The following is a 14,401-nucleotide window of genomic DNA, read 5'->3' as shown; positions in this document are numbered from 1 at the left end:
TCCCAAGCCCATGGCACGGAGTGAGAGGGGCCCTGCTTTCTCCCTGGCTGCCCCCCCTCTGCTGGGCTCCAGGCCCTGCGGGGGGAGGGAAGGTGCAGCTGGCTAGGCAGCCATGTTGTTGGGCTCAGGGACGAGCAGACACAGTCCTGCTGCCCGTGGTAACTTTCAGGGAAGTTTCTGTCACAGCCTCTGGGGGGATGTGGGCGAGGGGGAGGAGGGAAGGGACCCGCAGCGGCTGCCCAGCGCGGCGCACACGGCCTGGAGACCCCTTCCCGCTGCCCAGCGAGCCCCTGTCTGCCGACACCAGGCACCCCCGTCAGCACAGGCAGGCACGCCACCACTGCGCTACTTCCCCCACCGGGCTGGGGACGGGAGCCTTATTCAGCGAGCGCTTTAGGCCGGCTCCCCTGCGCAGACAGCGTAAAGCCAGCAGCTTCCCCTTGCGTGCGCTGCGAGTCTCTCTCGGGCTAAGGCTCCGGCCCCGCCTCCCTTGCTCTTGCCTGAGTCTCCCATTGGCCAGCTGGTGCGTCACTCTCAGGCTGGACCCATCTCGCGCTCCCCATTCATGCAGTTTGGTTGCGTGTTGGTGTATTTTACTGTTTGCAATAAAGAGGGGGGGATTTTTTTTTTGTTCAGTTTCTGCTGCAATTAACTCTTGGTCCCTTATAAATTTTTTTGGCAATTTTGCAGAACGGTTGAAACAGTTTTTTGTTTTGTGATTGCATTTATTTTTTAATAGATCTCTTATCTATTTTGCAATCAACTATTAAGGTGCAACTATGCCCAAAAGAAAGGTAAGTACAAAAAATAGGGGGGAGAGAAATGGGGAATGAAGGGGAGAGATTAGAGGAGCGTTTGCAAAAATATCTATAATTTATGCGTGTGTATGTAGAGTTTTTGCATATTAATTTTTGTGCATGTCCTAAAGTGGAGCTGGAACTGAAGGGCGATTATTAGAATGTGCGGTCGGGCTCATCTGTGGGAGCAGGGGAGCGTCTGAGTTCACTTTGGGCTGTTTTGTTTGCAAGGAGAAGGCTAAGCAGTGTCTCCATGCTGGATTACAAACAGCCATAGTGCTGCTGCTGCCCCTATGGAGAATACAGGCAGGCAGAGCTAGCCACGGAAGGCTGTGCTTCTCCAAGCGCCCCGAAAAGCGCACGGCTGGACAGCCAGAACCTTCCCATTAATCGCCGGGGGCATTTTAGTGTTGATTGGGCCATTGCCTGGGAGAATTTGAGTCTAAACGGTGCCTCTTTCTCCTGCGTTTGCCTTTGTTCTCCCTTTTTTTTCTCTCCCACTTCTTGTCATACCAGATGGTTGTGCAATGGTAATTTGGAGCCATTAGGCGGCGCAGAGTTTGAAACTGTCCTTGAAGGGAAGAGGGGCTGGGAAGGATTCACAACCAGAATTAGTAACTTTGGCTCTGCTCAGCAGCTGGTCTTTCCTAGCTCGCTCTTCAGCGAGCCCAGAGCTGTTTGCAAAGGGGCAGCCTGCCCCCGAAATTCCAACAGCTAAAATGCTGCTGCCTAGCAGACGCCAGTACAGCTTTGCCTGGGTGTGCATTTTAAGGGTCAAACACTTGGTTATCTCAGCATCTCCCCTTCATTTATCTGTGTTGCATGTTTGCATTTTGAAGGCATTCTGCTATTAAGTGACGACACGGGCATTTCCTGCCCTCTGAGAAATACACTTGCTGGGGGCTCTTATTTCCCTGGGTGTGCTGGAATTGGGTGTAGCCTGTGCTGCAATGTCTGAAACGCCTCCCTTCCTCCCACTAATCCTGAGGGCACTAAAGCAGGTCCCCATCCATCCAACTGCTGCTGTCTCTTCCCCCTAGTGTAAGTGAGATGCCTCTGGGCGAAGCTAGTACAGCCTTGTCCTTGCATAGCGCTGACAACGACCTTGTTGTTGCAGGTAATTTGGCGGGAACTTTTTAAATGTGGGGACGCTTTGACGCAATGACGTTAAACAAAAGTGGGAGTCCGAGGCATTCTGGGACTTGTAGTCTTTTGTCTGGGAACTTTGAAGTGAGCTTAGGCTCTTGCACTGATCTGACTTGTAAGCACAGCTGCACATTTTTAGCTGTTGGAAGGGGGAGGGGTGGAGGAGAAGTTACACAATTTTTTTTTTTTTTTTTTTTTTGCTTGATCACTTTGCAAACTTTATTTACTGCCAGGGATAGTATGACTAAAAAGTGCACAAGGTAGAAGGGCAATGAGAAGAGCTGGTAAATATGAGAAACTGCAAGGATATGAAACCAAGGAGAGCTGTTTTAACTGGTGAACTAAGACATGAAGATAAAATTGACTGTGATATATTTGAAATTCGTGAGTTTACTTTTTAGTAGGTCTCCCCATGCTGCATGTAGACTTATTTAGAGAAAATGGCATGTTAGTATTGTCCAACCTCACACTGCAAATAGGTCCAGCATTAATTCCATGTTTACAGACTTTCTTATTCTGGTCACTGCTATGATAATTTTCAAATGCCTGTTTGCTAGCACTTGGCATAATTTCTCCTTCATGACTGTAAAGAATGCAAATCTTTTATGTTTTCCTCTTTTAATTTTTTTATGTAGGCTGCAGCTGAAGGCGAGGTGAAGGAGGAGGTAGGTTTATAAAATATTAATAAAGCAAACTTATTTCTCTCAGAACTTGTGTGGTGGTAAACAGTTTAAAACAGTGATCACCAACGGGTAGATCACGATCGACTGGTTGATCCTGGAGCTTCTGACAGTCGATCGTGATCTCCGGCTGCTAAAAAGCTGACAGCACAGGAGGGCTAAGGCAGGCTCCCTGCCTGCCCTGGCCCCGCGCCGGGTTCTCGGGAGCAGCCAGCATGCCCCTGTGGCCCCGGGGGCGGGGGATTTGACTCCGCGCTGTTCCTGGCTGAAAGCACTGCCACCGCAGCTCCCATTGGCCAGGAACGGGGAACTGCAGCCAATGGGAGCTGTGGGGTGGTGCTTGCAGGGAGGGGCAGCATGCGGAGCCACGTGCCCCCCTCCCTCCAGGAGCTGCAGGGGCGTGCTGGCTGCTTCCGGGAGCGGCATGGGCCAGGGCAGGCAGGGAGCCTGCCTTATCCCCACTGCGCTGCCGACTGGGAGCCGCCTGAGGTGAGTGCCCGCACCCCTCCCACATCCCAGCCCTGAGCCCCCTCCCAGAGCCAGCACCCCATCACCCCTCCTTCACCCGAACACTCTGCCCCAGTCCGGAGCCCCCTCCTGCACCCAAACTCCCTCCCAGAGCTTGCACCCCTCACCCCCTCCTGCACACCAACCTCCTGCCCCAGGCTCAGTCCGGAGCCCCCTCCCACACTCCAAACCCTCAGCCCCAGCCCAGAGCCTGCACCCCAACCCCTTGCCCCAGCACGGTAAAAGTGAGTGAGGGTGCGGGAGAGCGAGCAAGGGAGGGAGAGGGGATGGAGTGAGCAGGGCAGGGCCTCGGAAGGGGCGGTGTAGATCCTGGGTTGCACTTAAATTCAAACCTTGTGATCTTGTGCCTAAAAAGGTTAGAGACCACTGGTTTAAAAGGAATTACTAACTGAGGCCCCCCACTTCCATAGAGGTATCTACTTGCACAGACCCTTGTCTGTGTGCACAGTCACATGGGTCTGTGCTAGCAGATTTTGATGCAGGTTCTGGATGTCAGGAATGAAATATCAGGCGATATGGAACCCTGGGTCCAGTCCATTGGACTATAACATGAGAGACAATTTGGAGAATTCATTGCCTATCCCAGCTGTTAAGCTGTCTGAAACTGGGAGCTTCGATGAACTAACATGCAGAGATTTAGAGAGAGCTGTTCCTGGTACAGGAGAATTTGCAGTTCCACAGCCAAAGATCATCAGTTTCAGGTTAAATGTGGTCCTTAGGCCACAGTCTGCTTCTCTTAGGCACAGAGATCTAACTGTGCATAGGAGCTTACTGTATTGGGTCCTTACTATTTACCTGGGTTTGGTGAAAAGGGGGGAAATGGTGAAAGAAATAGCAATTCTGTTTTGCTTTTTAAAACAAGGCAAGCCCATTACATCCATAGCTCTATAAATGATCTTGGTATTTGTTTTAATGCTTCATTAAATAATGAATGGTTGCATCAAATTATTTGATGATGATGATATCATTCTGAGAATGTATGGCTCTTTCTTTAAATTTTAGTGACACCTCTTTCTTTTATGCAGCCAAAAAGAAGGTCAGCTAGATTATCAGCTGTGAGTATCTTTTTTTAAAATTGAATTTGTGATGTATGTGATGATGACAATTCAGGAAGATTGGAGTAGGAAGAATCTCATGCTGATGAGCAGAGTATAGCTATATAGGTAGATATGTGTTCACACTTACATTTAAAAATAAAACTCGTACTCCATGCTTCCATGGCTTGTGTGCCAACATACTACTGAACCTATTTGCAGATTTTACATGTGAGATAAAGCCGCTGTGCTGGTTTGACATAAAAAACATCACATTCAGGAATGGCTGGATCCTGCAATCCTTACTCACATGTGTAGTCCCATTGATTTCAGCAGCACAGCTCTTGGGAACAAGAACTGCAGATTGGGGGCCCAAGATCTACAAATACCAAAGAGTTTGAAGATAGGAAAGTTCAGGGCAAAGCCAAAGTACTATATAAGCCCAGTCCTGTAAGTGCTCTATGCCTGGGAGTCTTCTTCCATGTGCAGAACACTCAAAGGATTGGGATCAATGTATGCTACCAAGGAAATTACTACAGGAAACAAAGTAAATGAATGCTGCCATATTGGTGAAAAGTTGCACCTCGTTTTGGTAAAACAGAAGATACCTATGCATACCAGGAACCCTCTGCAAAGGATAGGGGTAAAGGTCATCTCAGACAGCAAGAGACTTGAGAAAAGTTTAGTGTCCATTTCCACATCCTGTGGATCTTTACTTAAGATGCTGTCACATGTGTAGTAGTGCAGGACTCTCATCTCTCCCTACACAGTACATGTACTTATTAAATATTTTAGCCATAACCACTGCCACATACTTCATTTTTTCCTCATGTATCCGAGTGAAATGACACATACTAATTTATATATCTCAGTCTTGTAAATGTTTATGGTTCATATTCTTTTCTGGTCCTTTATACACAGGGCCTGCATGTATGCTTTTATTATGTTTTAAATGTGCATACGGAGTAAGTATGTTGAGGTTGTTAATAAGACCACTGTAGTGCTCTTCAGGTGGTATATTTCTTATTTTACTATATGCTTTTTGTACAGAAACCTGCTCCACCTAAACCGGAGCCAAAGCCCAAAAAGGCAGCACCTAAGGTAAATATTTAAGACCTCTTTAATAGAGCGGTTTTCTTTTTCAAAATGTATTTATAGGAATAAAGCGCATAGCTAGTCAACTAGCTTTTTAATATTTTTAATGAGATTATGTATTTTGCCCAGTTAGAGGAATCTCCATCAATATCTTAGAAATTACAGATGGCAAAGAGCTATTGAGTGTTCTTTTTTGTCCTACTGCCAGTGCAGGAACATTCCCTGTGGTAAATTCTTGAGTGATTTGTCTGATGAAATTTTAAACAAATTGTGATGATTCTTTCACTGCTTGCCATGGGAGGCTATTCAAAGCATCATTCTCCTAACAATATGTGTGGAATAGAGACCACAGAGCCATAATTGTAGGCAGTGCTGGTAGCTATGCCTTTAAGTAAGTGTGTTTTACACTTTATATAATAAGGCCCTGTTTTCAGTTGCTTATTAATTTGTCAGACTTTAACCATTGGGATTAAAATTTTCCATTCTTTATCTCCTTCTCAGGCTAGATATTTTTTTTTAAATGTTCAGCAAAAATACCTTTTCTGAGAATGAAGTTAGCAAAACTACCTATTTTTTTACTGATTTTTTTTTTTATATTAAGTTTCCAACGATTTATTTAAAGCTCCTTGAAGCTTTAGAGCAGGAACTCAAAATTTGGCAGGGGATAGTTGTGGGATCAAAGAAGTGTCTTTTGTTGACCTGTTGAAAATTCACCCAGATTTGGCCAAATTATAGGCCTCTGAGCATCACCATTTGCACATTCTCAGCAGAGCAATGTTAGAGGCTTCCTGCTAAAATATCTGAAAAATCCAACTGTCTGAGCACGCTCTGCGAGTCACAACTCCCTTTGTGGCTCTGAATGGATAGCCAAGCAAAGCAGCAGCTGCAAAATATCCTTTACCCTATGGGAAGGAGTGCTAGGATGAAAGCCAGGAGATCATAAGTTCTGCTTCCACTTTCTGATGTTTATAATGCACTCTTAACAGCCCTTATTATTAAACCAGGCCTCATACAACTTAAAGGACGGGCAACTATCATTCTCCCTCCCCATTTTACATTTGAAGTAATTGAAAGGTTGCACAAAGTCACTTCAGGGACAGCTGGGAATAGAACATAGGTCTCTAATATGGCAGACCCAAGTCTCATCCACTTAGGCACCGTGCCTTTCAGAACAAAGGTTACAAATCTACATACTTAGTTCTACAGTTGAGCCAGTAGACCGCAATCCAGAGCCAGGAACAGAACTTAGAAAGCTTGAGACTGAGCATTCTTCTCCTGTCTTGCAAATAGACATGCGCAAGTCACTAGCAAAGTGTGTATTGGCTATAGTGGCTAATCTACATAGAAGACAAGAACCTACTGCTACCATGAGTTTCCCTTTTAGCTGTTTTGTGGGTCAAAAAGTCCTGGGTTCAGACTCTGCTGCTGACTTGTGCAGAAATCACTGTGGTGCCTCACGATGCACTTTGTTTTTTTCAATTTGCTTTTTTAAAAACCTAAGAAACTACAAACAAAAAACTGTTAATAGAATGTTAGTTGCAAAATTAATCCTTCAACAGTTAGGAAATATCACAATTAAAGTTGACTGTCCATAGGTAGTGTGCCCCCCCGCCCCCCCCAGTACATAGCATCATGATGCAGTCTAATTAAATGATCACATACTATTTGTTCTCCCAGAGTAGTGCCTCATTCATTGCACAGTGAATGAAGTAGTGGGTTGCAAGGAAAAAGAGAACGTTCTCTTGTGTGTAAGGCACTGGCCTTGGACCTAGAGGAGCTGGGTTCTGTTCGTGGCTCTCTCAGAGACTCCGAGGAGATGCTGGGCGAGGCTATCAATATGTACACACAAGGGGATGAAATGTAGGTTGCAGAGGCTACTGTAATTCCGGCACTGTCCAATTTTAACTTTGCATCCTTAACTGTGCATTTATAATTGTAAGAATAACTTTCATCCTCTTAAATATATCCATATTAAATAAAGTAGGGCTGGGGAAAAAAACATGATGTATTAATCAGCTGGTGTTGCCATCTTTGTGCTTCCCATCCATTCAGGAAAAATTAGTAAAATGACATTGGCCCTCCTCCCATGGAAACAGCTGCAGGAGGTGGCCTGGGGATGAAAAACTCCATCAGGATTCCCTTGTGCAGGATCATTTTGTTCCGGGGAGAGATATCACACACCAATGTTGCAGAATGGCCAGTAGTTTTGTCCCCAGAAGCCAGGGATTGACACTGATGTCATGGGATCCCTAGCAGGCTATGGCTTTTTGTGTAGAGATCCTGTGTCTCCAGTCAGATTCCCTGACAGCATGGCTCCATAAGAGTTGTGCTACCAAGGAATCCCCAGCCATTGGCTGCTCCTGGAACCTGTTTTAAGATGGTGCTTTCTCAGTAAAGAGGGGGCTGTGGAACAGTTAATAAGACTCCATTAGTTTTCCGTGGGAGAGAGACAGGAATGGATTCCCTTCTTCAGCCATCAATCCCCAATCCTATGGAAGGGACTCCACAAGGAAGGTGCTATGAAGGTAGATCACCACTACCATTCTTTTGTTTGGGAAGTGGTGGGAGGGAGAGATACCATGAAGGGGACCCTCCACACCCCTAGTTCTGGGCAAATATTTTAGCCCATTAACCTTTATGAAGGTCTCTTGACGCTTTATACAAATGGTCCCATTTAGTGAGTTTTGTCATGTTAGTATAAAGTAATTGCCATACATTACTAGGCTAAAAGTGTTGAAGAAATAGGTATAGTTGTAACTGTCAGTCCCAGGATATTAGAGAGACAAGGTGGGTGAGGTAATTGGTCCAATAAACGATATTACCTCACTCACTTTGCCTCTTGAAGAAATAGATAAATTTTTATGAATTGTAATCTCTGAGACTACACCATCTTTTAAAGGATTTCTTATGAGCAGTAATTTTCCAAGTGTTCATGGTTCCTCTGTCTTGGAGTGGAAGAAGATGTTAGGGTTAATAAAATCAGAAGTTTTGGCACTCGGGTGCAAATCCTTGGAATTGAAATCGGTGGGAGTCTTGGTATTTACTATTATGAAGCGGTGGTTTGATCCAAAAGTATAGAAGGCTGTTACTTCAAAGTTATGGTGTCAGAGGGCTTTTTTCCTTCTTTTGATTTAATTGTGACTCCCATGTAAAAAGTTGCAATTATTGCAATATGCATTAAAACTTAATTTCAATGTTTTTTCTTTATATCTGTAGTGATTGTTGAATTTACACAACTCATATATGATATATATTGCTTGGAACAACAAGGAATACTTCTGCAATATTCTTTGGTGACTTCAGCTTTCCTCTCTCTCTTCTAATTTATATTTAGAGAATCTCTGAAGAATTCTAGTGTTTCCATTGACTGTACATGTCTTTCTTTTAATGTCTTTTGGCAGGTAGCACAACAGCCAAAATGCAAGCTCACCAACATTTTTTGCTAACTTAATAAAATGTATGTTTAAAATGGGAATTCCTTTAACCCCAGACATAGCTACCTTTGACCTTGCTTCTCTAGATTATTCATTCCCAGTAGTATATCAGGGACAGGATAGAGAATAAAGGATTTCTTGATAGAAATTTTCATCTGGTGCACCTCACCTTTGTTAATTGTATTTCCAGTAAGTAGTAATAAGTTATACAAACTTTAGACTTGAAAATATTGATGCTTTAATGCAATCTCCAGTTTTGTGTGCATCTATCATACATTTTTGTTCATTTGATTACTCTAACAGAAAGAGAAGGCAGCAAATGATAAAAAGGAGGACAAAAAGGCAGCAGCAAAAGGGAAGAAGGGAGCCAAAGGCAAAGATGAAACTAAGCAAGATGATGCTAAAGAAGAAAACCACTCTGAAAATGGAGATACCAAAACTAATGAGGTACCTTAACTGCAGTGTATATATTAAAAAGCATAGTCACAAACAACTTTGTTTTTATTGCAGCTGCAGAGACAAAGGATTCCTCTTACCTTTCAGAGGGTGGCATAGTTAATTGATATCTATTGGGTAAGGGCCGGCAGCGATAACAGCAATAGGGGCCTCTTTCTGGAAGCAGTGAGAGAACTTTTCCTTCAAACACACATCTGCTCTGTGGCCTCATGCTTTCCTTTCTCCCATTGGGTCAGGGAAGAACCAGAAGACCTAGGTACCTGCAGCTCCCCTGATGTGTTCCCTCACCCACCCTGAGCTGGGCTTTGTGCAGGGTATGTGCATACTCTGTGCAGCCTCTCTGAATCCTGTTATGCTGGCTCCACGCTGTAGGGCCTATTGCACGTGCAGAGGTGGGCTCAGGTTCGTTTCTGTGCAGAAATTTAGTCTGGGCTGGGAGTGAAGGAGAAAGAGGGATGTGGAATAGATATCCTGTGTGGGTGATTCTTCTCTCTCCCTCTTCCCCCCGCTCTCCCAGCATGCCGCTTCTAGTATACAAGCTTTCAGTTCAAAAAGGTCTCTTGAACATCCTTGTATTGTTTAATACCTTTAAAGAAAATGACTTCTTGACTCAACAGCCTGTATGATAAAAAGTGAATATTGGAGCAGTATGTGCAGAAGTGTCTTTCAAAGGCTGTGAGTATTTTTTTAAGGGGCAGGTGGAATCTGTTTTTAGCTAAGTTTGTTCTGCAGTAAGAACATTTTTAAAAACCAGTAGAAAGAACTATATTTGAAAAAGTTGGACAAAAGGGAAGCAGATCACTGCAGTTTTACATATACATTTCAGATTTCCTTTCTGATCTATAGAAATGAGGTCTTGAATCCTGCCACCAGCATATGGTTGATGTGAATCTCAAAAATATTCCAAATCTCCACCTGTTTGGATTTACCTTAATATTGCAGTGTTAACTGCAGCATCAGTCCTGTTTTAAAATTTGTAACATTTGTCTACCAAGATTCCAGTGTGTTTATATCTCCCTGAATAATTTTGTATCCCTTTCTAGTTAGGTATGTTTTTTTGCAAACTAACCTGTTCAGCAGGCAGGTTAGAATGGGGCTTTGCTAGAGTGAAAATGTAATATTTCTGTTCTTCCCAAACACTTCTAGGCACCAGCTGCTGAAGCATCCGATGATAAGGAAGCCAAGTCCGAGTAATGTTAACCTTGCCCTATATCTCCATCATCTGGTATCCATACCTCCATGCTGTATTGTTAACAGAGAGGAATATTTTTATCAACTATTTTATAAATGCAGGTTTTTTTAGCATGAATTTAATTATGGAACATCTTCATCTCGGTTACTTGGGAATTAAAATCCCTAACAAAACAAAACAAAACAAAATCATTGTTTTTAAATTTTGTGATTGTAATAGTTTGTATGGTACATGGAAAGAATAAGTGGTGGTAGCTTTCGACTTCTGTCAGTGTGTCCCTTTTTGTGTAAGTCATGCTTACAGACTTCAGATTTTAATTTTACCCTTGTATGTGTTGTATGGTTTCTTAAAGTGGGGAGGTCTCAAAACAAATAACTGCGTTAAACATTCCAGTGGTTCTGTGGGTTGCTTTTATAAAGAAGGTGAGATATTTTCATGAAAATCCTAGGAGCTGGAAATCTGTTTCCCAAATGTAACTTTATTTTGTCAGTTTTGGAGAAAAAAATAAAGTGTAATCATGTTTTTAAATGAAATGCAAACATTTCTTTTAAAAGGGCAGGTTGGTTGTATGTACCCACTGTTAGGAATTTTGCTGGATTTATCTTAATAAAAAAGACTCCTCGAAAGTTGATTGTGGTTTGTTGCTTGTGCTGTAAACTTGTATTGCTGGAAAAGTAATAAGTCTCCTAAAGGTGGTCAGTAGCACAATGCTTTATCTTGAAAAACATGTAGGCGATGAGCTTGAATTCACAATATGATCAATGCTTGGGCCTCTAAGCCATTTTCTCCAGCTATGTAGACAAACACCACTTTATGGGCCATCTCAGTTGGTGGAGCTGGCATAGCTACATTGGTTTTTTTGGAGTTTTGTTGTAAATCAGCATATCTGGTTCTACATCTTCAAGTGAAGATTTATGTCCTATTTCACAAATGCTAATGCTTGTGAGCTACTTCTATCATTTAAGCAAAGATGATGTACTTGGCATTATTAAAATATATGGCATAACCATTTTAGAAGTTAGGATGATTAATCTTCCCAAATTTAAAGAGCAGAACCTATTTAACTTAGACCTGCCTATCCCTCTGGTATGTTTTCTCAGGTTCTCCTTGCTGTAAGACCATTGCACAAGCTTCTGCATAGAGGCTTAAAGGGTTTAAATCAAACCCTCAATAGTAAGAAAGGGCTTTCTGTAGTGCTAGGGGAATGTTCTATAGCACTAGATAAAATTATGAATTTTCACAATTGTTGTTTATAATTTACTTATTTAAAAATGTATTGTGTACTCATGACATTCTTTTATAAGCCCCTTTACTCTCTAGTAGGAGGCACACAGGTGCAAAAAAGTGTTTTCCATTAATGCAACACTCTTTCCTGATTAGTGTCAGCCTCATTAAATTGGAAAACAGTAACTAGGCTCAGGGCCAGGGTTTGTATGGAGTAATAATAGTTTTCTACCTAATTTTATGCATGTGACTGTATATCAAGGATGTTTTAAATTTTCCTCCTAAAGTTTCCTTTTATTCAAAAGGCTCAGTTCACACAGTTGGCCAGATATATCACATTTAGTAAGAAGCAAAATGACTGGCAGCGCAGAATTTAAAACCTTTACTGTATAAGACAATCTAGCAAGCAGAAGCATGAAATACTATGTGCTTGTGTTGTTGTTTTTTCTTTTAAATACAAGAAATCACTTGACATGATACATTTTAGTATAAGCCTTTGAAAAGGCTAGGTTTGGTATAGGAAGGTACAGCAGAGAAAGAAACAGATAAAGCACACAGCTTATGAGAACAGAATATTATTCTGCACTTCTAGATTTATTTTTATAAGGGTTGGGAAGGACAAAATGAGGGTTGTGAATTTGGCCCTTACTGTGCAAAGTCAGAACTGCAAACAAACAGATGGGTGTGTTAGGTGTGTTTAGTAAATAACTAAGTTGCAGCTCTCCAAACAGAATCTTTACCGGATATTTACATAACTAACCTGTTTCGCTACATTGCATATAAATTGCAGAACTTGTTAGTATTTCCCTCCTTCCTCCTCATCGTTCTTGTACTCAAGGTCCCCATTTACATTACCACTATACCCAAGTGTCAACAGTTAGAAGTGGTACTTAGGGGGAATGGGGCTTGTGCTATTCCTTGCCTTTTCTGCATTATAAAGTAAATTCTTGTCTAACTGACCAGAGAATGAGTGAGGTTGTGGTCAGAGAGATACAACCTCTTGAGCTTCTTTCTGAATCATAGAGAAGCAACAGCAGCCAAACCATATAGACCGCTCCAATTTATGTGTGTTGCCAGATCACTCTTAAAAGTCAATGCTGTAGACAGAATTTAACTTTTTCCTATATGTCAGTACAAGCCCTGGAATGTCCATGATTTTTAACCCATTTATCTGATGTTGTCATTATTATTTAGTTTGAATTGCAGTATTGTCCAAAGGATCTTTATAACACATAGTCATGGACCCTGCCCCCAAAGAGCTGTTCAGTTCTGTAGAAGTGGCTTAAAAGAATGGTAGCCAGTAGTTAAAACCATTAAGTTTCAAGATGAATAGTTGAAATTTCCCCAGATCACCTTCAATCACTAGTATTTTAGTATCTTCCCAACTTTACTACGAAGGATTGTAAATGGTTTAGGACCTGATCTTTCCTTCCCATAGGAAAAACTCCCAAGAGAAAGAATACTTGTGTTTTTATTCTTCTAACACAGCTGGTCCACCACTTTGTCTCCTCAGGTATATGATAATGGCCTAGGGGAAGAAGCTGATGTCTCTCAACTGATTGGCCAGAACTTCTGTGAGTGACAAAATATCCCCTGTTCATTATTGTATAATCACCAATAGCTCAGCCAAGGGATATTACTAGATTTAGCTGGTGAAAGAGGGGAGTGGGTTGTCTTTTGGATCTTTATAAACTATTTTGATTTTAGTTCAGAAGAAACTCCATACCAGTGGGTGCCTATCAAAAGCTCTGGGAAGCCATACATACACTTAAAAACCTGATACCACAGGAGTAACCAAACATCAATCAAGGCAGCAGTGTTTCTTCTTCCCTTCACCCTACCACACCTCATCTGATTAGTCATGTGACCTATAATAGGGCTTTAACCATCAACACCCCACCAGACAAATCCCACCTACTGCTGCCTCAGTCCTCCACAAATGCCCACTGAAACAGATGGACTTTTTCTGTGTGCCTGTCAATATATTTGGGCTGTTTTGGAACAGGTTGAGGAGAGAATATTGCAAAGGAAAGAGACCCTTACAGAGAATGCCTGGTCACCTTTTATTCTAAGGCAGATCCAACTCAAGCATTCTTGCTGATCTCAAATGACAGCAGTATGGTATGGGGCGAGGGGTAAAGATTCCAGGCACTTTATAGGTCAGACTATATTGTGAACTATTTTCTAAATTAAAAAGAAACCCTCAATGTTTGCCAGAAATGTTGCTGTCTCATTCTACAGATATTTGGCTGGACCATAGAAGATATAATATTTGGAGAAAGATAAATAAAAATTATGCTAATTATCTTTCTAATTTCAAGGAATGGTTCCAGTGATAGCTACTAGTTTTCCAGTTATTGCAAAATAGTATTTCATCATTGGCACTCCCATAAAAGGGTATTGGGTACATGACAAATACTAGGTGAATACTAGATACTTAGATGGACATAGAATACTTTTAATTTTTATTATCTTTGTCACTGGAAGTATGTGTTTAAATTTAAGAAGTGATAACTAGCCAGAAGATAATTCATTACAATTCTACAAATGAAAAATACTTTCTGAATTGAGCCTATTTTTGAATGAGTAAAGTTCTACCACAGTTCTGGGGGGCCTATTCTTTAGATGAACCCATGTCACATAGGACCTGATCCAAAGACTCCATTCCAAATGGAATGACTCCCATTGATTTCAGTGGGCTCTGGAGCAGGTCCATAATTCCATAAGAGGAAAATGTACTATGTTCTTATGCACATCTGAAAAAAAAGTAATATAGTACCATGTATGCAATATACCCTACAAGATTATTTCTTCT

The 14,401-nt window shown here is 42.0% G+C and overlaps 1 protein-coding gene across 2 annotated transcripts; it reads left to right on the top strand.

Annotated features, from left to right (window-relative positions):
* The first annotated feature begins 531 nt into the window (after positions 1-531).
* On the top strand, positions 532-10,983 carry HMGN5 (high mobility group nucleosome binding domain 5). 2 transcript variants are annotated; one of them, XM_065410840.1, is made up of 6 exons: positions 532-794; positions 2,579-2,608; positions 4,177-4,206; positions 5,236-5,286; positions 9,018-9,161; positions 10,317-10,983. In XM_065410840.1, the coding sequence occupies exons 1-6, from the start codon at positions 780-782 to the stop codon at positions 10,362-10,364; spliced, it is 318 nt and encodes a 105-aa protein (XP_065266912.1). In that variant the 5' UTR covers positions 532-779; the 3' UTR covers positions 10,365-10,983. The 2 variants fall into 2 exon arrangements, with proteins under 2 accessions (XP_065266912.1, XP_065266911.1); XM_065410839.1 differs by lacking the exon at positions 532-794 and adding an exon at positions 2,149-2,327.
* Positions 10,984-14,401: the final 3,418 nt, after the last annotated feature.

The sequence above is a fragment of the Emys orbicularis genome, chromosome 9, assembly GCF_028017835.1.
Source record: "Emys orbicularis isolate rEmyOrb1 chromosome 9, rEmyOrb1.hap1, whole genome shotgun sequence".
NCBI lineage: Eukaryota > Metazoa > Chordata > Testudines > Emydidae > Emys > Emys orbicularis.
Note: the sequence above shows the minus strand (reverse complement) of the source record. Positions and strands in the feature narration are given on the sequence as shown.